At 42.5% G+C, this 21,564-nt stretch overlaps 1 protein-coding gene across 6 annotated transcripts in view; it reads right to left on the bottom strand.

The window, feature by feature from the left end:
• The window catches only part of Tnrc6b (trinucleotide repeat containing adaptor 6B), a 216,815-nt gene that overhangs the window by 9,117 nt on the left and 186,134 nt on the right, over positions 1-21,564 (bottom strand). For all 6 annotated transcript variants that reach the window (XM_085831814.1, XM_085831815.1, XM_029469460.2 and 3 more), the window contains 7 exons: positions 15,651-15,782; positions 15,280-15,378; positions 14,954-15,146; positions 6,417-6,554; positions 2,563-2,739; positions 1,330-1,476; positions 808-903 (listed from right to left, as the gene is read on the bottom strand). In XM_085831814.1, coding sequence (XP_085687940.1) covers positions 808-903; positions 1,330-1,476; positions 2,563-2,739; positions 6,417-6,554; positions 14,954-15,146; positions 15,280-15,378; positions 15,651-15,782 — 982 coding nt within the window. The remainder of the gene's footprint in view (positions 1-807; positions 904-1,329; positions 1,477-2,562; positions 2,740-6,416; positions 6,555-14,953; positions 15,147-15,279; positions 15,379-15,650; positions 15,783-21,564) is intronic.

A 21,564-nucleotide genomic window follows, 5' to 3' on the forward strand; every position in this document is an offset into this window, starting at 1 on the left:
TGGCTTGTAGCTCTGGTGGGCTGGAGGGACTGGCTAGCTAGCAAGGCCCAGGGATCTTTTTGTCTCTGCCTCCCCAGCACTGGCGTTACACTTGTATGCCATCATTTTCTCTTTTGAGATAGGGTGGAGCTACATACCTATCTCTGTCTCCTGAGTGCTGGGATTAAAGGTATGCCCAGTTGTGCCTGATTTTTTTTTTTTTTTTTAAATGTGGGCATGGGGACTGAACTTAGGTCTCCATGTTTGCATAGCATTTTACCCACCAAACCATCTCTCCAGCTCCTATTAACTTTTCTATTCCTTCTTAGGTCTCAATAAGCAAATAAATGCAAAAACCAACCAACCAACCATAGGAACTCAACAAGTACTATTGGCAAATTAACCAAGGTCCTCTCTTTTACTCTGCCTTTTACCGTCATTATGTCTCTAGGTCAGATTTAGGTCGGTGAGCTACCACGGGCTGCCTCAATGTTAATATGGGTTGAAATGGCTCTCTGTATAGCCCTTGGTTTCTTGGCTGGCTAGTTAACAGAAACATTTGGTCATCAGGTCATGGGCTCTGCCCTCTGAAGAACTGCAGTTATGAGAGATTCTATTCCCACTGGCCTTGGTCCAATATAGTCCTGTGTTACCTATCCTATCTCTGTGAGTCCAGTAGATGCTGAATGCAAAGAAAGGTTGTGTGTCCATCTGTGCTGACTTAGGTGTTTCCCATCCTTAAGTGGTACCCCTTAGAAAGTAAATGCTAGTAAGAAAGAGGAGCCTCACAGTCAGCTGCTAAGCAAGAGGGGAAACGCCACCGAGTACCTGAAGTGCTATGAACGTTGGTAAAGGAGTTGTCAGAGGCACTGTAGGGCCAGGCACCAGGTGAAGGCAGCGAGGTGTTGAGGGAAGAATTAGACCCTTGTAACAAAAGAGGAAGAGGAAGAAAATATTAGAGACAAATGTCAGTATAACCAGGGAAACTTTGTAATTTTTTTCTTTCTTTCTTTCTTTTTTTTTTTGTTTTTTTGAGACAGGGTTTCTCTGTGTAGCCCTGGCTGTCCTGGAACTCACTTTGTAGACCAGGCTGGCCTCGAACTCAGAAATCCACCTGCCTCTGCCTCCCAAGTGCTAGGATTAAAGGTGTGTGTCACCACGCCCGGCAAGTGTTTTTATTTAAACTCAAATGGAAGGAAAAACAAAATGTAACCAAACAATACACATATAAAAAAATATGCTTCTATTTTCTGCTTAAATTATCAGGTATTACAAATAGAAACAAGGCCACAGGCGAATAACTATGACAACGCTGGGTAGTATTACATGCAGCCTGCAGCCCGCACTTACCTGTGGTGTTATCCCGCAGCAGTTGGTGGTCAGTATCTACAATGGGAGATGTGGTTGTACCCCCTAGCACACTTCCTGGGGTGACATAGGGGTCAGATTCAGGGTCAATATTTTGGATACCTTTCCATGGCACTCCTGGTTGGAATTCTGTGATAAGAAGAAATGATAGGGATAGGAGAGTGTTAAAAACAACTTAAACATTTACTATTTTATTATTATGTTAAAATAACTGTTTAGTAGAAAAAAACATGGTCCCATGAAAAGTTTAAACAATGAAATCTACTATGCATCAGATTTTCATCATGAAATAAAATTTACCATGAACAAACACTCTTGTCAGTAGCATGTCTATTAGCATACTGTCTGTTCATTCACTTCTCTGTGTGCACTGGATCATACATTGCTCCATACATGATATTAGAGGAAGCCAGGTTGTAAGGAAAAGTACGTGTGGCCTAAGGAAGCAAGGCCATAATAAAATGAAATATAATAAGTGACCATTATTTCTCAGTCTGTCTGGGGATAGCTGGGAATAATTTAAGTGTTCATGAGAAAACATAGACTATATAATGAAGGCTTATCCTGTGTTTATTGATCGGTTAAAGCTATATTTAAAGCTACATGTAATATTAACCTCTAATTGTGTTGAGAAGACTGTACTATATGTATAATTGTATTATATGAACAAGAGGCATTATTTCATTTCACACTAATAAAATGTAGTTATATACATTAATGTCAGAATTATATGTGAAGAGAAGGAAAATTACTGACTTTTATTAAATTTTCTATATTGAAAACAGAATATAGAGACAGGGAGGGGACAGAGGAAGGAGAGAGCAAGGAAGGGAGAAGAAGAGAGAGGTGAGTCTTACCAAACTCATCACCGTGTACCTGGGGAGACAGATAAACGTCGGATCTGACTGATGAGCATGTCAATCAATTCAATGCCACTTTAAAAGAGCTAATCTTCCAAGGTACTCTACATACAGGATAAATGCCAAATCCTAGCTACAAGGCCACCTCCTTTCTCCTTAACTCCACGTTTCTTGAAGAACTTTACTTTTGCCGTAGCACACGTCTCAAGGTTCATGCCTTACCTTTATCAGACAGTAGCTACTAAATGCAGAAAGAAAGCATGGGCCTTCCTCAGTACAGTGAGCTGCACAAGAGGTGTGTTCAGAGCCGGAATGTCATTGAACTATTCTAGGAAAGGCAGTTTATGAACAATACCTGGAGGCCAACTGGCATTGCTGGATTTACTTCCGATTTTATTAGTCGGTGGAGATTTGGCAGGTAACCAGCTATCACCAGCAGGACCCGTATGGCCACCCAGTGTGTCACCTGGGATTATATCAAACTGGTTGTATGGTGAACCTCCTCGGGTCTTACCAGGGGCCACTATAGCGCCTGAGAAAAGAAAGACATAATTGACTAAGAGAGAGCGCCAGGGGTAGAGAGTTGGCTCAAAAGTTCAGACCACTGGCTGTTCTTCAGAGGGCCCAGGTTTGATTCCAACACCCTACATGGCAGCTCCCAGCTGTCTGTAACACCAGTTCCAGGGGGTCTGATGCCCTCTTATGACCTGTGTTGGGAATAGGCATGCACATGTGCACAGACATACACAAAAACTAAAAACCACTCACATACATAGGAATAAAGAACTTTGGGAAAAAAAAAAAAAAAAGGGCTGGTGAGATGGCTCAGTGGGTAAGAGCACCCGACTGCTCTTCCGAAGGTCCAGAGTTCAAATCCCAGCAACCACATGGTGGCTCACAACCATCCGTAATGAGATCTGGTGCCCTCTTCTGGAGTGTCTGAAGACAGCTACAGTGTACTTACATATAATAAATAAATAAATCTTTAAAAAAAAAAAAAAAGAACTTTGGGCAACCATTAATAGAAGCCTGGCCGTGATGACTCCTCACCTCTCTGAGCTTCTCCATTTCTCACCTAAGCCCACACGAGTGTTCTCATTCTAGAAAAGCCCTTTCAATCTGAAATTCTATAGTCCTATAAAATCAGTGAAACATATACAGAAGTACAAAGCACAGTATCTAAGAGGTTTCTAAGCTAATTATTCAAAAGTAGGAAATGAGAAAAACTGAACAAATTTAGAGTCTTGGGCAGTTTTTAGTGATCTTTCTATTGATGCTTCTTACCCCAGCTCTTAAAGGCTGGTTGAGCTTGGGTTATCTGGAATTGGCAGTGTGCAGAGTCCACTGGAGAGAAAGCCATCTGCAATTGCTTTAAATTCCAAGGCAATGAAGTGGAATTCCTGCACAAGGTCTTTGCCAGCACGCCAGCAATGAACTCTGCATTTCTGAGCCCAGGGCCTCACATACAGAGAAGAGAAAATCCTCTGTCACTGTGTTCCCCAGGGTATTCCTGTGGCTTTGTTAGTACCTCCTTGAAGCATTTTCATGGAGGAAAAGTTGAAAGCCATAATTTTTTACTTTAATTTGAGCATAGTCTTAGAGTGGTGAATCGTGAGCACTAGAATGATTTTCAGGATAATAAAACGCTTATATAAATACTGAGTAAGCAATCTGGTTTAGACTAAAGGAATATTATCAGTGTCTCCATCCTTTGCTAAGAGGACATTTGCTTTTCTGTGGACAGTGTGGCTCACACCCTGAGGTACAGCACAGTGAGGGAGTGCAGAATGAAATGCTCAATTGTCTTGGGGATTGCCAAGGAAATGGGGAAAACATGATCTACATTCTCTGATAAGGAAAGAGGATACTGTACTGAGGTATCTTTTAGCATGCCATTTTATTTATATTTATTATCCAGACCTGGCAAATCATTAGGCTGAGGAAGTTATTAAAGTGCCCAGAGCTATGGATGACCCAAGACTAGGGGGTTACTCAGTCCATAAAACAAACAGTCTTTATAATTTCAGTAAATTATTCTTGATTTTGATCATGCTTAATGGAACAGGCAGAGAGCTCTGGGTGGCTTCTTTCCCAGTCTCTGCATGGGGTTATTAAAGAAGTTTTATAATGGGCTTATTAAAGAGGGTTTATAACGGAAACCTGAATGAGCTGGCTGGGTTAAGCCTGCTGAGGCTCTGCAGCAGGAACACCAGACACTTATCTATATTGATTCTCATGGAGACAACTCTGAATCCAAATGAAATATTGACAAATGAAACAAGCACTGCACTGAAGGCTGGAAGAAGGGCTAGACTTCTTATCTGTTTTCTAGGGAAATGAAGAAACTCTGAAAAGAAATAATGGACAGGCAAGGCTAATCCACACTCACAGTATGACTCAGATGCTGTCTGGAGGGACACTAACTCACAGAGAACAAGGGGCTCTGAACAAAGTTCAAACCTTAAGAATTCTCATCTATGCCAGGCATGGTGGCGCACACCTTTAATCCTAGCACTTGGGAGGCAGAGGCAGGCAGTTATTAGCTATTAGTTTTGCACCCATAAGATTAAAGCCCTATTTAAGTGTCTTAAGAGAACATGGGAGGTAGAGGCAGGGTGATTTCTGAGTTCGAGGCCAGCCTGGTCTACAGAGTAAGTTCCAGGACAGCCAGGGCTATACAGAGAAACCCTGTCTTGAAAACAAAAAACAAAAAAACCAACCAACCAAACAAACAAAAAGAATTCTCATCTACTAGCAATCTTCTGAAGCTTAGGGAATCTTTCTTCTTTTTCTGAGACAGGGTTTCACTCTATCTTCCCAATACAACCTTGAACTAAGTATAGCAACTTGCATGCACAACAATACCCAGGTTAGGGCAGGAGTTTTTAAAAATCTGATACTGAGCCGGGCGTGGTGGCGCACGCCTTTAATCCCAGCACTCGGGAGGCAGAGGCAGGCGGATTTCTGAGTTCGAGGCCAGCCTGGTCTACAAAGTGAGTGCCAGGACAGCCAGGGTTACACAGAGAAACCCTGTCTCGAAAAAAAAAAAAAAAAAAAAAAATCTGATACTGATCTCTGAGCTCCCAAAAAGCACAGAGCCAGGAATTTGAGATTAGCACGGACCACAAATTCTCAGCTAACGAAACCAACCAACACCTTAGCAAGAGGATTCTGTTCTCTCTCTCTTTTGGTTTTTTGAGACAGGGTTTCTCTGTGTAGCCCTGGCTGTCCTGGAACTCACTTTGTAGACCAGCCTGGCCTCGAACTCAGAAATCACCCTGCCTCTGCCTCCCATGTTCTCTTAAGACACTTAAACAGGGCTTTAATCTTATGGGTGCACAGTAACTATTCTCAATCCCATGGGAAGTGGGACGTTATGCCAGCCTTAATTAGAACCCTTTAAATGCCTTGAAAGATGAATTAAGCCAAGCCCTCCTCTGATAGGTGATCATAAAACTTAGGAAAAATAACCAAGAGACTCATTACCAAAAGCTAAAGATTTGTGCTTAAAGAATAAATAAATAAAAATTCACAAAAGGGAAGGCTATAGAGATGGCTCAGTACTTAAGGGCACTGACCGCTCTTCTATAGAACATAGGTTTGCTTCCCAGCACCCACATGGTGCTTAACTGCAGTTCCCAGCAGTCCAACACACTCTCTTGGCCTCTGAGGGTATTGCATGCATGTGCTGCACAGACATACACAAAATATGCATACATATAAGAGTTAAAAAATCATAAAAGAAGGCATGGTAGTATACACTGTTAATCTCAGGACATAGGAGATGAAGGCAACAAAACTTTTTGAGTTCAAGGCAGTATGGGCTACAAGACAGTGCAGTTATTCTTTTACTTAACTAAATAACATTTCTGGGAGGGACAGGGTCTCTTTATGTTGGTCTGGAATTTGCTTGACTTGAACTCAGAGAGATCCACCTGCCTCTGCCTCCTGAGTGGTGGGATTACATACTAAGCCTGCCTGAGATATTGCCTTAAAAGTGTGGTGGGACATGCCTTAATGTCTGCACTATGGAGGCCGAGGTAGCAGGTTTCTGGGAGTTCCAGGCCAGCCTAGAATACAGAGAAAGACCCAGTCTCAAAAAGGAAACACAAACACACATACAAAAGCCAACAAAACATGCAGGGTACTTGGTCAAGGCCTGAGTAGGGATCAGAAGTTTCTGCTACTAACATGAGGCTGCTCTCTCACCGTTTTTGTGCATGGTGGCTTCTTGTGTGGCCACAGATGGCAGCCCTTCCATCATCGAGGTCCACTGTTTGAAGCGAGACTCGGTCCCAGCCTCCTTGCCACCAACCATACCATAGTCCATGCCACCAGAGCTGAAGCCTGCAAAGAGATCACAACATGTCTATACGTTTCTTCCATCAGAAACTAAATACTCGAGGAGGAGCCCAAGGATGCCTTTTGACATAGTCTCTATACAGAAACAGCCGCTTGATTCAAAACTCTAATTCTGGGTCCTTCTGGATTAAAAACTGTTGTCTCTTTTTTATGGCATGAAAATGGGTCATCTAATTAGGTATATCTCAGTGCTTACCTGCACCCACATTTTTCTAAGCAATCATTTGTGCCAGACAATTAGGGGGATTCAACCATTCTCTGACCACATCTGACACCAACATGGGAGAATGAGTTGTTATGGATTCCAGTGGGAGAGAGGAAAGGCTACACAAAGGAACCTCACCATCTATGGTTTAGGAGCCAGTACAAGGTCTGACTCGTGACATTCAGCTGTGCCTAGAGAAGGGCAAGAAGCCCACTGATACTCCAATGTAGTATGGGGGGGGGGTAGGGGAGGAGGAAAGGGAGGGAGAGGGAGCAGTTTTTTCCGCACAGAGAGGAACACCCTCAAAGGTACAGGAAGCTTTTTTTTTTTTTTTTTTTTTAAAAGAGAGAGATTCTGAATTCACAGTGCTGTGAGCCCCAAGCATCAGGTTCTCCCACTACTACGGAGCACCAGAGAACTAAAAGCCACATACAACCTGAGAGTCTTGCCAGCACAGTATCACAGGGCTAGTCACCTGTTCTCCCCTGGGTATAACACAGTTTTCAAATGAACTCTCAAAACAGGTAAGTTGCAGATTAAAGCCAACCAACAAAATGGGTCTACATAGCCACAGGAGTCTGGGGATAAGGGACTGTGGGTGAGTGGGGACAAACACTAGTCCCCATTCCACCTCAGTCAACAGGCTTTGGGGTTCCAGTCAGGCCTCAGCCCAGCTGTTGCCACTTGCTTTCCAGTGTAAAAGGATGCCTTAGACTGGTTCTCCCTCAAGCTCTACTGATCCAAGTCCTACGAGGCCCACGTCATGGTCTGCTTCCCCTGAGGGTTTATCCTACTGTCTGGCTTAGTTTTACTCATGCACAGACAGGGGTGGGGTGGCGTGGGGATCTGAAACTTTCCCTTCATCTAAAATGATACTTATTTCTATGAAGATACACATTTATAACTGAAATTACTAGCCTAGCTGGTTGGTTGGAGGGTAAGGGTGGTAAGTAGAATTGAGCTTTAAATTTTTTTTTAATTTTTAACTGCATTTATCTGTGTGTGGGTCTAAGTGCCTGCACAGGCCATAGAAAGTGTGTGAGACCTGAAGCTGAAGTGCTGCTGGCTCTGGGTGCTGGGACTCAGCCTCAGGTGCTCTCTAAGAGCAATCTGCACTCTGGGCCAGCTCTCCAGCCTGGAGATTAGATAATCATCCCACCAAACTCATCTTCAACAATGGAAAGAAAATGAGCCTGGAGACCAGAGGCACTGGGAGGCAGAGGGTTGTCTGAGAGTCCTTGTGGCCTAAACACATGACACTTCTGCCTCTGAAAGGAAAGTAGTGAAGGTGAGCAGCTGCAGGCTTCTGGAAGGATGGCTTTTGGCAAGGATAACAAAAGACATGAGGATTGGTAAGGAGAGCAGAAGGCTGTCCTCATATAATCCTTTTCTTTGAAGTTGTTCTAAACTGTCTTTTAACTCAGCAAATTAATGATATTTAATTTAAGCTGTTGAGTTTTTCTGTGACTCATCAAGTGTAGAAAAGGGAAGAACTGAGCAGATCGCACCAAGCTTAAATGGGACGTCTGTGCCAGCACAATGCCATCACAGAGTAAGCACATGAGATTCAACAAGCCCTGGGAAGGTCCATCCTCTAACCCAGGGCTGTAAAGAAAAGCCTAGTGAGGACAGGCACGTGGGGGACTGCATGGAGTCCACAGCCCTGTGCTTGCTCGGCGTGCCAAGGCACCAAACTCACCAGCAAGGACTCCTCTTGCTGTCATGTAGTAAGTGGTATGGCACTGGGATGTGGACCATGCCCTAATGGCTGCACTCAGGTGACCTCTACCTACTTGTGAACTCATCAAGACCAAACTTCCTTAGTCCATGGTAGCTTTCTTCTGATTCTCCAACTGACACACAGAGCCTTAAACCTGGTCAAAGAGGCAACTGAGTTCAGCTTAATGAATATTTATAAAGAGTCTAATTCAAGCCTGTCCCTGTATTAGAGGCCGAGGTACAGTGGAGATAAGACCTGGTCCAGTTCTTGCCTGGGACTCCTTTCGCCTCTTACTTCTTGTCACCCTTGCAAATACAACCCTTTACCTCCCTCATCTGCCAGAATCATCCCTTCCTGCCTCTGCCCACAGCACTGCACCATTACCAACCTCCCTTATCATCTGCCAGAATCATCCCTTCCTGCCTCTGCCCACAGCACTGCACCATTACCATTTGGTCAGGCTCATTTATCCTGGAGGAAACTCTCTCAAATTAACTTGTCCTTAAGCTAACTGTCTTCACTCCCGTTCTTAGATTCTCCATTCAGTTCACTATAGATTAGAAAGTGAGAGTATCTGACTGCAAGTGTAAGATCTTGGGCGACGCCACCAATACTGAAGATAAATACATACAAGAATCTACTGTTTCACCATAACTGTAAGAGAAACTGTCACCCACAAAGTGAGCCCAACACAACTGGTATTTGATTATGGACACAAATTTCTCTGCTTTCATTAAAAATTTAAAAATTATACACTTAGACAGAGAAAATGTGTGTGAGTGTATGATATAGAAAGGGAAGGAGGGACAGGAAGTAAGAAAGAGAGGGAGAGGGTAAGAGAGAACCAACTGAGTCTGTTCTGTACTACCACCTGGAGGTCCCAGGGAACAATGCAGATTGCCAGGTGGGCTGGCAGCACTTCTAGTCACTTCACCATCTTGGTGGCCATACTTTCATCTTCATAATTTCCATAATGTACAGCTCTACCCTTCGATTGGCTTAGTATATAAATATTACAAATAGTTTAATATTAACAATACATTAAATAAACATTTAAATAAAATTAGATAAATCTGAAACTTAAGGAGGGAATTTTACTTAGAAACCATATTTTGGGGTGGTGCTGTTTTTTTTTTGGGGGGGGGGTTGAGATGTTTAAGCCTGTGAGTTAAGGGCCAAATAGGAAATTCATGGCTCTGAGTTTATTGTTAGGGACTTTTCAGTTATTTTAATTAGAAATGGCTGAGTAGGTAACAGAGAACAGTCTAGATTACTTCACAAAGATAGTCGGCTTTCAAAAAAGTCAGAAGTCCACAGAATGTTTAATGATTATTTATTATTTATTATTTATTCACTTGTTGCTGAGACCAGTCTGCTCCTCACAGCTTTCCCTGTCTTGGATTCAAAGAAGAAACTGAGCATCTTTGAGTTACTCCAGTTGTGGAGAAACAGCCACTAGGCAAGAACTGCCTCATTCATCTACAGACATCATACTGTCCAAAGAAAGGACACAGTTACAAGTTAGGACAGCTTGATTCTGCCAAGACAGAGTAGGCTAGTCCTTAATATTCCTGTTTCTCTAAGTCTGTCAGATGACCCTGGCCAGCAGGCTGAAGGCTGATGCTCCAACATGCTGAAGTAAGGGACTGTCCACGTGATCAGTCGTCTTTATGGATTGGCTAAGTTTTGGAAGCTGTGTTAGGCTTCCTATATATTTTCAGTTAATATCAGTTGTTCTTGGATTTCTGATGGGGTTGAAAAACTACACAGTTTCCTAGCCAACCTAGGCTTTCTATTTTGAGAGGAACAGTTTTGAGAGGATGGTTTTCAGATGGCATTCAATCTAAAGCCAAGACATAACCAGATGTAGAATTATAAGTCTTTTAAGTAAGGATAGATGACAGAGGTTCTGTTTAATTAACAAACATGATGGACTGGGTGTTAGGTCTCTCGTACTTTGTAAATTACAAAATAGTAATAGTTATGTTCAATTATATCTGAGATAAAATAGTCTTTTAATTGGACAGAAAGGGGGAAATGTTGTGGATAGCCCTGGGGCTAATTATATTTGATGTTAATTTTGTTCTCCAGTGAGTGGCTTTGAACAGGGAATGAGTCAGCACTAAGGTGATTTCCTGTAAACCTGCTTCCCACCTTAATTTGTAAAATAAAGGAGAGCTGATGACTAGGCAGATAAAGGAAAGGTGGAGAAGAAGGTGAGAGAGAGAAGGAGAAAATGGAAGAGGGAGAAAAGCTGAGCAGAAGCACTGGGCCTGGAGAATCCACAAGTTCTAAGGGGTCTCATAGATGTGCAAGAGGGCAGTGTAGTGGTAGATCTGCCCAATCTAGGCATACAGTATGTATTCATACTGAGTCGGGCTTTCATTGCCGGGGAATATTTGGTTGGAGATTTACCGCAACATAGGCCCTTCCCTCTGGACTGAGAATGCAACACAAACTGTAGATGGGTCATTATCACCCGAAAATCCAACTAGGAATATTTTAAATTTTGCTTAAAGCATAGAATTAGAAACTATTTATTTCAGAAAAGGCAGTGAGGATTAAACAGCCATCATTCATGGATTCATCATGGTGTACAGGTGCCTGCACACCTTGCATGTGTGTGGTCCGAGGATGCAGGAGTTGATTATCTCTTTGTACCGTCTGAGTCAGACAGTGGTTACACTTAGGGCAGTAGGGGTGGCAAGTGACTTTACCTGCTGAGCCATCTTGTCAGTCCTATTTTTTTTTTTTTTTGTTTGTTTGTTTGTTTTTGAAAAGGATCTCGGGCTGGTGAGATGGCTCAGTGGGTAAGAGCACCTGACTGCTCTTCCGAAGGTCTTAAGTTCAAATCCCAGCAACCACATGGTGGCTCACAACCATCCATAGTGAGATCTGACTCCTCTTCTGGAGTGTCTGAAGACAGCTACAGTGTCTTACATATAATAAATAAATAAATAAATCTTAAAAAAAAGAAATGGATCTCATGTAGCTCCTGACCCTCCTGCCTCTGCCTCCCAAGTGCTGGGGTTAAAGGCGTGCGCCACCACCGCCTGGCTCTGCATATAATTTAAAATACTCAGCATCAGAAAGCCTAAAGCATTTGTTTTTTTTTTTTTGCTTGTTTGTTCTTCATGTAGTCCTGGCTGTCCTGGAGCTTGCTATACAGACCAGGCTGGCATTAAAGGCATGCATCATCATGCTCAGTATTTTTTTGTGATCTTTACCGTTAATATTTAATATATATTTTTTTTTTTTTTTGGTTTTTTCGAGACAGGGTTTCTCTGTGTAGCCCTGGCTGTCCTGGCACTCACTTTGTAGACCAGGCTGGCCTCGAACTCAGAAATCCGCCTGCCTCTGCCTCCCGAGTGCTGGGATTAAAGGCATGCGCCACCATGCCCGGCTAATATTTAATATTTTTATAAAAACTCAAGCCCTATGTTATATTTAAAAGCTATTTTCAGTAAAATCTTATTGTTGCAGGCTTAGTACATTGCTCACAACAGGCAGGCATGTAGGCATAGTGATATCGTGCCAACAGTTGGGACACTGGGGTGGGGTCAAGTTCAAGGGCAGTAAGTTATGGAGCAAGTTCTAGGTGAAGTAGCAAGGCTTGTCATAAAACACACTCATTATTTAAGAAAAAGAAGTAGATCAGGTGTGGCGCACACCTTTAATCCCAGCATTGGGAGGCAGAGGCTCTCTTGTGAGTTTGAGGTCAGCCTGGTCTACACAGTGAGTTGAATGAGATCCTGCCCCCGCCTCCAGAAAATTAACAGGAATAGAATCCAAATCACAAAATTTCAGTAAAATGAGAAAGTAAAAACGTGTTTTTGTCTGGTGAACTCTGATCTTTAGTATTTATAAACAATTAGGAATCAGCAAAATAATCACAAATAGCATAACTACCTAATAAGACACTGGTAACATTTTTGTGTTTAGGCTTGAAGCCATGGCTCAGCAGGTAGGAGCACTGGCTGTTCTTGCAGAGGACCTGAGTTCAATTCCCAGCACCTATATGATGGCTCACAACCATCTGTAACTCCAATTCTAGGGGTTCCAGTATTTTCTTTTGGTCTCCAGAGGCATTGTGAACATATGGTATGGTGTACAGATATGCATTCAGGCACAACACAAACACAAAATAATAGAAAAAAACTGTGTTTAAATAAGAAAAGGTATATGCTGTTTAAAACAAAACAAAACAAAAAACCAAAACCAAAACCGAGCAGGCTCATCGCTAACACATCACTTCTTAGCAGACAGCAAACACTGCAGATCTTATGATGACAATCACTGGGATAAACCTGCATCCATTCATTTATTCATTTATTTTTAGTGACAGGGTCTCATGTATTCCAGGCTGACTTCAAATTCATGATCCTTCTGGATCTATTTCCTGGGTTTTATATGCGGAAATGAAAGGCTTGTTTTGCCTACCATCGGTTGCCGGATACTCTAGTTTTCCTTTCCCTTTCTTTTCTGAGATAGGGTCTATCTATGGAGCTCGGGCTGACCTGGAAGGTGATAAGTAGACCAGATAGCTTTCAACTGGCTGTGATCCCTCTGCCTCTTTTCTTGGGTGCTGTGATTATAAACATGCCTTGCTCCTTGCCTTTCTTTCTGACTGCTACTGAAGATGAACCCAGAACTGAGTAGGCAAATCTTCTACCACTAAGCTACATCCCAACCACAGTGATATGTTCTTTACTCACGCATGTAAAAGTATCAAGAGTCACCAAGCTAAACTACCCTGGTCATGGAAGTCAGTTTCTTTCCCAAGTGCATTTGGGGTGAGTAATGGACATGGATTGAAAAATGAAAAAGTCGCCTTTGACTCTCCCTTGTACCTTCTGACAAGGGAGGTTAAGGTAAGCCGGGTGGTAGCAGCACCCATCTTTAATCCCAGCACTTAGGAGACAGAGGCAGGCAGATCTCTGGGAATTTAAGGCTGGCCTAGTCTACCAATAACCCCAAACAAAACAAAACAGACAGGGGAGGCAGAAGGATAAGATGTCATATTTTATGTTCCTATGCTGTCTCAAAGCTATTGTTTTTTAAAGCATGGTTGTCTCACTGACTGAACTTTAATTACAGCATGTTGCCCACTTCTAATGAGAAAATTTACTGGACAAAAAAAATTTCAATGTCAAAAATGTCCTTACATGTGCCCCACCTGCCTTTAAAAAGGCATGGCCTTAAAATTTTTGTGTACATTGAGAAGGCAGCTTCATTAGTGAAGTAAAACACTTAACCTTGTTATCCTTTCATAGATACAACCTCGGCCATGTGCAGCATTTAAAGGAAACTCAGTTGGTTTGTTTGAGTACATGCCATGTAAAATTACATGCATGCTTACATGTGTGTTACTATGTGCATACGTGGGGTCAGGTATTAACCTTTGGTATTGTTTCTTAGGAGATATCAACCTTGTTTCTTTTTTTTTTTTTTTTTGGTTTTTCGAGACAGGGTTTCTCTGTGTAGCCCTGGCTGTCCTGGAGCTCACTTTGTAGACCAGGCTGGCCTTGAACTCAGAAATCCGCCTGCCTCTGCCTCCGGAGTGCTGGGATTAAAGGCGTGCGCCACCACGCCCGGCTTCAACCTTGTTTCTTTTTTTGTTTTGTTTTGTTTTTTTTTTAAGGATAGGGCTTCTCCCTGGCTTGTAGATCAGAGACTATGCTATACTAGGGGACCAGTGAGTGCCAAGGACTATCTTCTCTAGGACTATAGGCACGTACCATATATTATGAAAATAGAGGGGCTGGGGAGATGGCTTAGCACTTAATACCCCTGACTATCTTCCAGAGGACAGTTTGATTTCTAGCACCTACATGGTGGCTAATAACCATTTGTAATTCCAGTTCTAAGCGATTCAACAGCCTCTTCCAGACTCTGAGGGCATTGCACATATGTGGTGCACAGACATACACACTGGCAAAATATATTAAAAAAATATATACTTTTTTTTTTAATTAAAAAAAATTTTTCCAAGACAGTATTTATCTGTGTAGCCCTGGCTGTCCTGGAACTCATTCTGTATACCAGGCCTGGCCTCAAACTCACAGAAACTCCCTGCCTCTGCTTCCAAAGTGCTGGAATTAGAGGTGTGTACCACCACTGCCAGCTTCAGAAATTAAAAAAAAATAATAAATTAAATAACATTAATAAGAAAAGGGAGCAGGAGAGATGGCTCAGTGGTTAAATGCACTGACTGTTCTTCCAGAGGTCCTGAGTTCAATTCCCAGCAACCACATGGTGGCTCACAACCATCTGTGATAAGATCTGATGCCCTCTTCTGGTGTGTCTGAAGACAATGATGGTGTATTCACATACATAAAATAAATAAATCTTAAAAAAAAAAAAAGAAAAAGAAAAGAAAGAAAGGAAAAAGAAAAAAAGGAGGTAATACAAAGCCAAACACTACTATAGGATTGGACAAGCACGCAACATAGAACATACCAGAACCATATCCAGGGATTGGCCCTTTGGTTGGAAGGTCTGGGAGCCCCACATTCAGCGCATTGGGTACCATGTTGTCCAAATGTGGCTTAGGCCCAACAGGATGAGAAGGTGAATGCTTCATGCTAGGCTGCCTCTGCTGCTGCTGCTGCTGCTGCTGCTGCTGCTGGAGAGCACTCACCATCCTTGCCAGCTGAGGGTGCAGCATCCATTAAGAAAGGACCCAAGAGAAATGGACAGATGATAAGCCAGTATCCCAAATTAGCTGTTAAGCCAAAAGGTGTTTCTCACCCCGAGCACTAGGGGAACCTTCTCCACCCACATACCTGCTGTTCTTGCTGCTGGCGCATTGCTTGAGAAATCTTTCTCTGGTTCTGTAGCAACTGCTGCTGTTGCTGCTGCTGCTGCAGGAGAAGCTGACATGCCTATAAAACAATGAGGAAACCACAGCTTTCTAAGACCGGCATGGAAAGACTGCATGCTACAGGGCAGGTCAGTATGTCAAAAGCATCCGTAGCCAAGTTCTTGGTCTACAGCTAAGGTTACCTTCAGGCAAACTGATCTATCAACTTTTAGTCATAATTAACCATCTGCATAAAAGTTTGAACACCAAGTGACAGAAAGAAGGAAGTGAATGCAAAGGTAAAAAGAGAAGCAAATGACCTCTTCAGCAACAGGAAGGAAACGTGCCACTTACCAACTGAAACTGGGGGATCTGTGGAAGCTGGCTCAGCATGGCAATCTGTTGAGGAGATAACTGGGGCCCCACATTAAAGAGACCTGGATTCAGGCCACTGTTGGGGAACTGCTTGAGCATTGAGGCAGAAACCTAGCCAGAAGACAGAGGGAAAATCCTTAGAACTTATTCAAATACCCCTGACCCCTCGTGAAAAAAACTAGATGGCTCTAAATCAAGGACTGCCATTTTCTTGAAAACTATCTGCAAGAACTACTCCCGAGTCTTAACAATGGCATCTAGCTCTGGGCTGTAAAGCCATTAAGAACCTTTTAATTCTAAGACTTTCTAATTTCCTGCAATAAAAATGATGAAATTTTAAATCAGGAAAAAAAATCTTTAAGAAAAAAATGATAACATTGGCTTCTGTCTAGTTGAGAGATTAGTACTGGAAATATTCCATACAAGATATGCTAAACTGAGCTGGGCAGTGGTGGCGCACTCCTTTAATCCCAGCACTTGAGAGGGGCAGAGGTAGAGGCTGGCGGATTTCTGAGTTTGAGGCCAGCCTGGTCTACAGAATGAGTTCCAGGACAGCCAGGGCTATAGAGACAGCGAACCCTGTCTCAGAAAACAAAAACAAAACAACAACAAAAAATACATACGAAACTGCTTAGAGCTAATAGATATGTACTAGAAGCCACTTATTAGACAATATGTATGCATATATGTATATACGGTTTTGTTTGTTTTTTTGGAGGGGGAGACAAGGTCTTACTATGTAGCCTTGGATGGCCTCAAACTCACAGAGATCCTCCTGCCTCTGCTCCTGATTGTTGGGATTAAAAGCCCAGTAGTTGTGGTGATACTTTTATTCTTGGCGGTGGTGACATTTGGGTCACAGAGAACAATTGTAACCCTCTCCACATAGCACAGGAGTTAAGAGCTTACACTGTGTTGATGGGGTGAGGTAACACATGCCTTGTCATAAGTCCTTGGGAAGCAGACATATCTCTTAAGCTCTGGAATTCTGGACCATTCTGGCAATATATAGAGTCCCCCATTAAAAAAAAACAAAAAAAACTGACTACATGCCTAGGCATGTATCTCAGTCTCTATTATTCCTAACCTGTGTGACTCAGAACAAGTACCTTATTTAACTTTTTAAAATAGGAATAACAGAAAGTGACTAATAAACTAAACTAGCCAATAGAAAGTTCAATGTTTGAGACATCTGAGTTAATGTAGATGAACACCAACACTTAGAAAGGCATTTCCTTTTTTTTTTTTTTTTTTTTTGGTTTTTCAAGACAGGGTTTCTCTGTATAGCTCTGGCTGTCCTGGAACTCACTTTGTAGACCAGGCTGGCCTCGAACTCAGAAATCCGCCTGCCTCTGCCTCCCGAGTGCTGGAAAGGCATTTCCTAAGTATTTGTTCTTGTGTCACAGGGTGGGAGTTCCTTAGTCTCACATCGTCAGGCTAACGTAACTGATTCTGCAACCTCTACCTGCTTCCCAACACAGACCAAGAACAGAAAGTCATTTTCTAGTTGAGTCTTACACGAAGTGGATGTGGTCACCCCTTTGTCAAGGCCTGGCGTCCTCAAGCAAAGCCTCAGGTCTGTATGTCTGGTGATAACCTTCTAACTATTCAACCCCAAGCTCAGTACCGATCAGAACCAGCTGTTTGACATTTGCAGTGAGGAGGAATCAGTGACAGTGAAGCACTTCACCGAGAGAGACACACAAGCCTGCTTCCATCCTCCCACAAGGTAAGAGTGAACCCAGGCAAATGGGTCTCTTACATTTATCTGTATGTAGGGGGCACAAAGTAGATACTCCATAAATGCTTATTAAATGAACAAACCACCATTATTATTCTAACTGAAGAGTCATTCACCATGTAATTCTCTGATCTTTTTATCTACTTATTGCCACTCTGTGCTACCCCTGGGACCATGGATGGAAATGCAGAACCAACTACATAGAGCTGAGAATAATCTAGGAGGATGAGACTAAAATCTCTGCCTACCCTGAAACGAGCCCATTAATAACTAAGCCAAACAAATGTCTTTACATTGGCGTTTTGCCTGTATGCATGTCTGTGTGAGGGTTTCAGATGCTCTGGAACTTGAGTCAGAGACAGTTGTGAGCTGTCGTGTGGTTGTTGGGAATTGAACTCTGGTCCTCTATAAGAGCAGCCAGCACTCCCAACCACTGAGTCATCTCTATAGTCCCACAAAGAGATGTCTTAACATTTAACTTTCTTTTCATAAATTCATCCTCTGCTACAAGATTTAATTTGTTATAAGTCCATTAGCTTTTCTGGTTGTCCTCCTATTCAGCTTTAGTGCTAAGGATAAAACAGGGCCTTACAGATTTTAGGCAAGCACTCTATCACTGGGCTCCAAACCTCACTGTATAGCCCTGGACGGTATGGAATGAGTTATGTAGATCAGATTAGCTCCCCCTTCCCCCCTTTTTTAAATACAGAAGGCTTTTTGGGCTGGGCCTGGCCTGGTAGTGTATACTTTTAACTTTAACCCAAGTGAGTCTATTTCATGCGTATGTGTGTACATCTGAGTGTATGTATGTGCATCATAAGAGGGTGGCAGATCCCATGCTAGAGTACAGGCAATTGTAACTACCATGGGAGTGCAGTGCTGCTGAGCAATCTTTCTTTCCAGTCCTCCCTATACTCAAGACGAAAGCAGAAGTACTCCTTAGTCACCAGTTGGTTCTACACAACTAGTATAAGCAAAGAACTAAGTCACATACAAAAATGAACTTGAAAGGCTTTTATTATCTGCTTACTTCCCCCACTCCGAGTCTTGTGTTCTAACCAGTGTCTCTGTCTCTCTTTAACTTCATCTCCCATTCTATAGCTCAATATGTTGCTTTCTATGGAGTATTCCAATCTTTAACTTTCTTCAGCATCTTGGTCAAAGTCAAATTGGCTAGTTTCCTTTCAGTTTTTGTTTTGTTTTGTTTGAGACAGGACTTCTCTGTGTAGCACCCCCTCCCCCGCCAGTTGTCCTGTAACGTATGTAGACCAGGCTGGACCAGGCTGGAGAGTTGCCTGTCTCTGCCTGACTGCTGGGATTAAAGGCATGTGCTAAAGACCATACCTGGGAGTTCTGCATTCATTTCAAGTCCCCACCTCTGAACATCCTCAAGAATGCACGGCTATCTATCTTCTCCTTGACACTCTCTAATCTAGAACTATCTGGTCAAGTTCAAACTTGCTATATATGTGGCCCATCACCTCAGTTTTTCCATTATTTCAGCCACATCCAGTTACCCAATCAATTCTAAGGTGAGACTGGTTGCCTCCACTCCATCTAAGAGATACTAATGGTGCTGAGTGTTACCAATCAACTTAAAAACTTGTTTGACCTCTCTTTGAGCTTCTAAATTCACAGCACAGTATGAGCATATCACAATCACGGGATTTGGCTCCCATCCCAGTCTTAAGACAGGTATGTGGAATACACCTTCTACAATTTTCCTATATAGTTCATATATTACTACATATAGTATATAGCTTCTTCCTTTTCCCCCCCTTGAGACAGGGTTTCTCTGAGTAGCCCTGGCTGTCCTGGAACTTGCTCTGTAGACCAGGCTGGCTAGAACTCAGAGATCTGTTTGCCTCCTGAGTGCTGGGATTAAAGCCCTGGCTTTGTGAATTGTTTCATATATACTGTATAATTTCATTGTCTGAAATAAAAAAAGGCAAAATTAACCACACATATTTAAAGATGTCTGGATATAGAAAAGTACACCAACACAAGGCATTCCTTTTTTTTTTTTTTTTTTTTTGGTTTTTCAAGACAGGGTTTCTCTGTGTAGCCCTAGCTGTCCTGGAACTCACTCTATAGACCAGACTGGCTTCGAACTCAGAAATCTTCCTGCCTCTGCCTTCCAAGTGCTGGGATTAAAGGCTTGTGCCACCTGGCAGGCATTCTTATATTTACACTGCACCTGTGCATATGCCCCTTAAGTTGACGGTTTTAGACTCTAAGAGTCAATACCCACGAGGTCTTTCTATTTACCCTTGCCTCTTTAGGCTGCAGATACAGCAGCTCCTTACAAGAATTACAAAAGGATCAAAAAGTAACACCAAGATGCTCCTGGCAAATGGCTGCTCAAACCTAGGATGCAAAGTAATTAAAGTGCAGGTTTGCATACTCCTATTATGGAGAGTTAATTATGCAGGCTTAAAAGCCCTCAGTCTCCAGCTGGGCTGGAGAAAGTGAATATCTTGAAGCAATCAATATGGCTTTTAACAAAGCATTGCAGGTGGAAAATGACAGAAATGTAAAGGCATGACAAAAGCCACCAGAATCTTACTTTCTGAATCCTCCAGTGAAGGAGGGAAAGCAACAGCAGAAACAAAGGCTTTAACAACTCTTCCTTCTTTTTGTTTTTGTTTTTTTTCTGGCTGTGTTGGGAAAAGAACCTAGGGTTTCAAACATGACTTTTCTATCATTGAATGACATTCCCAGCCTTGTAATAAATGTTAAATGTTAAGTTTCAGTGTTTATGCTTTAGAAAAAAATTCTCCAACACTTCATTCTGGACAACTAGGTTTAGAAATAATGTAGAACCACACATGGGTCCCCACTAAGAAGGCTAAGGCAGAAGGATCAAATTTAAGGCCACAGAAACAAAGCACCTAATATTGATGAAGGTTTTTGTATAAGGCTTTCTCTGCAAATTACTTATAATAGCAAAAAAGTAGAAACAATTTAATATCCAATAAAAGGGGAAGAGAGTGTTAAGTAAATCAAGGTAAATGTATTTAATGAAACAAGTTTCTGATTATAATTAACAATGCCAGGATATTCCTTTAATCCCAGCACTGGAGAGACAGAAAAGAAAGAGGATCTAGATGATTTTAAGGCTAGCCTGGGTTATAGTAAGACCCTGTTTCATAATAAAACAAAACCAAAAACAAAACCCTAAAAACAAAAGAATGAAAAACCAGAAGAATGATCAATATGGGCTGGGGCATAGCTCACTTATGTACCTAGCACACAAACCCTGGGTTCCATCCCAAGAATCAAAAGAGAGGGTAAGAAGACTATTTGGCAACAGAGGAAAACACTAAGACACAGTGTTAACAATGGTGGGTACAGAGATGAACAGCATGCCTGCACGTGCACAAAGTCAACGGGATGTGTGCAACACAACTGCTGTCACCCCTGTGGCTGTGAAACTTGACTCAAGGGGTGGAGGAGGAAGGAAAGACAAGGAACCTCGGGAGGGTGGGACGGCAAGAGTAGTGGGGGAGCACTGCAGCTTCAGAGCTGAGCTCCAGACAGTGTCCTGGCTAAAGCGCTCTGAAGTAGAGAGCCAAGGAAGTAAAGGTCATGCCGACTGGCAGCCCCAGACAGCAGCGGTCTAAATACGACTGGGGTTTTGGGGTCACTTGGTTGGAAAGACATAAGGTATAAGTTGGGTGAGATCACCAAGAACCCTAAAAATGGCAGTTAACACTGTACTGCAGGTGGGTGAGCAAGCCAGGAGAGGATCTGCAGCCAAGGGACATCATGGTGTACTGTATGTTTTACAGCAGAGCGTCACAGATCTTTCTGTCATGCCTAAGCAGACACAAACTAGGTGCATCTACTTAAATTTAATGATGATGAAATAATAGCTAAATTTCAAGTGATCTTCTGCTAATAGCTACCAGAGTGGACAATGTGGCTATGAAGAGGACAAGTGTGACTCAGACTACAGACATCAACACCTGAATGAAGAAGAATGGGGCAGACACAAGAAGGCTCTACACTATCTATGATGGCAGCCTTCTAGGGACTTAGGGACTACATCAGTAGTGATAACAGTCAGAGCCTGGATCAAGATTTTTTTTTTTTTTTTAAAAAAAAACATTGTGTGTGTGTGTGTGTGTGTGTGTTTGCACATGCAGATGT

Source organism: Mus caroli, unplaced genomic scaffold (genome assembly GCF_978045245.1).
Source record: "Mus caroli unplaced genomic scaffold, Mus_caroli_1 scaffold_16, whole genome shotgun sequence".
Lineage (NCBI taxonomy): Eukaryota > Metazoa > Chordata > Mammalia > Rodentia > Muridae > Mus > Mus caroli.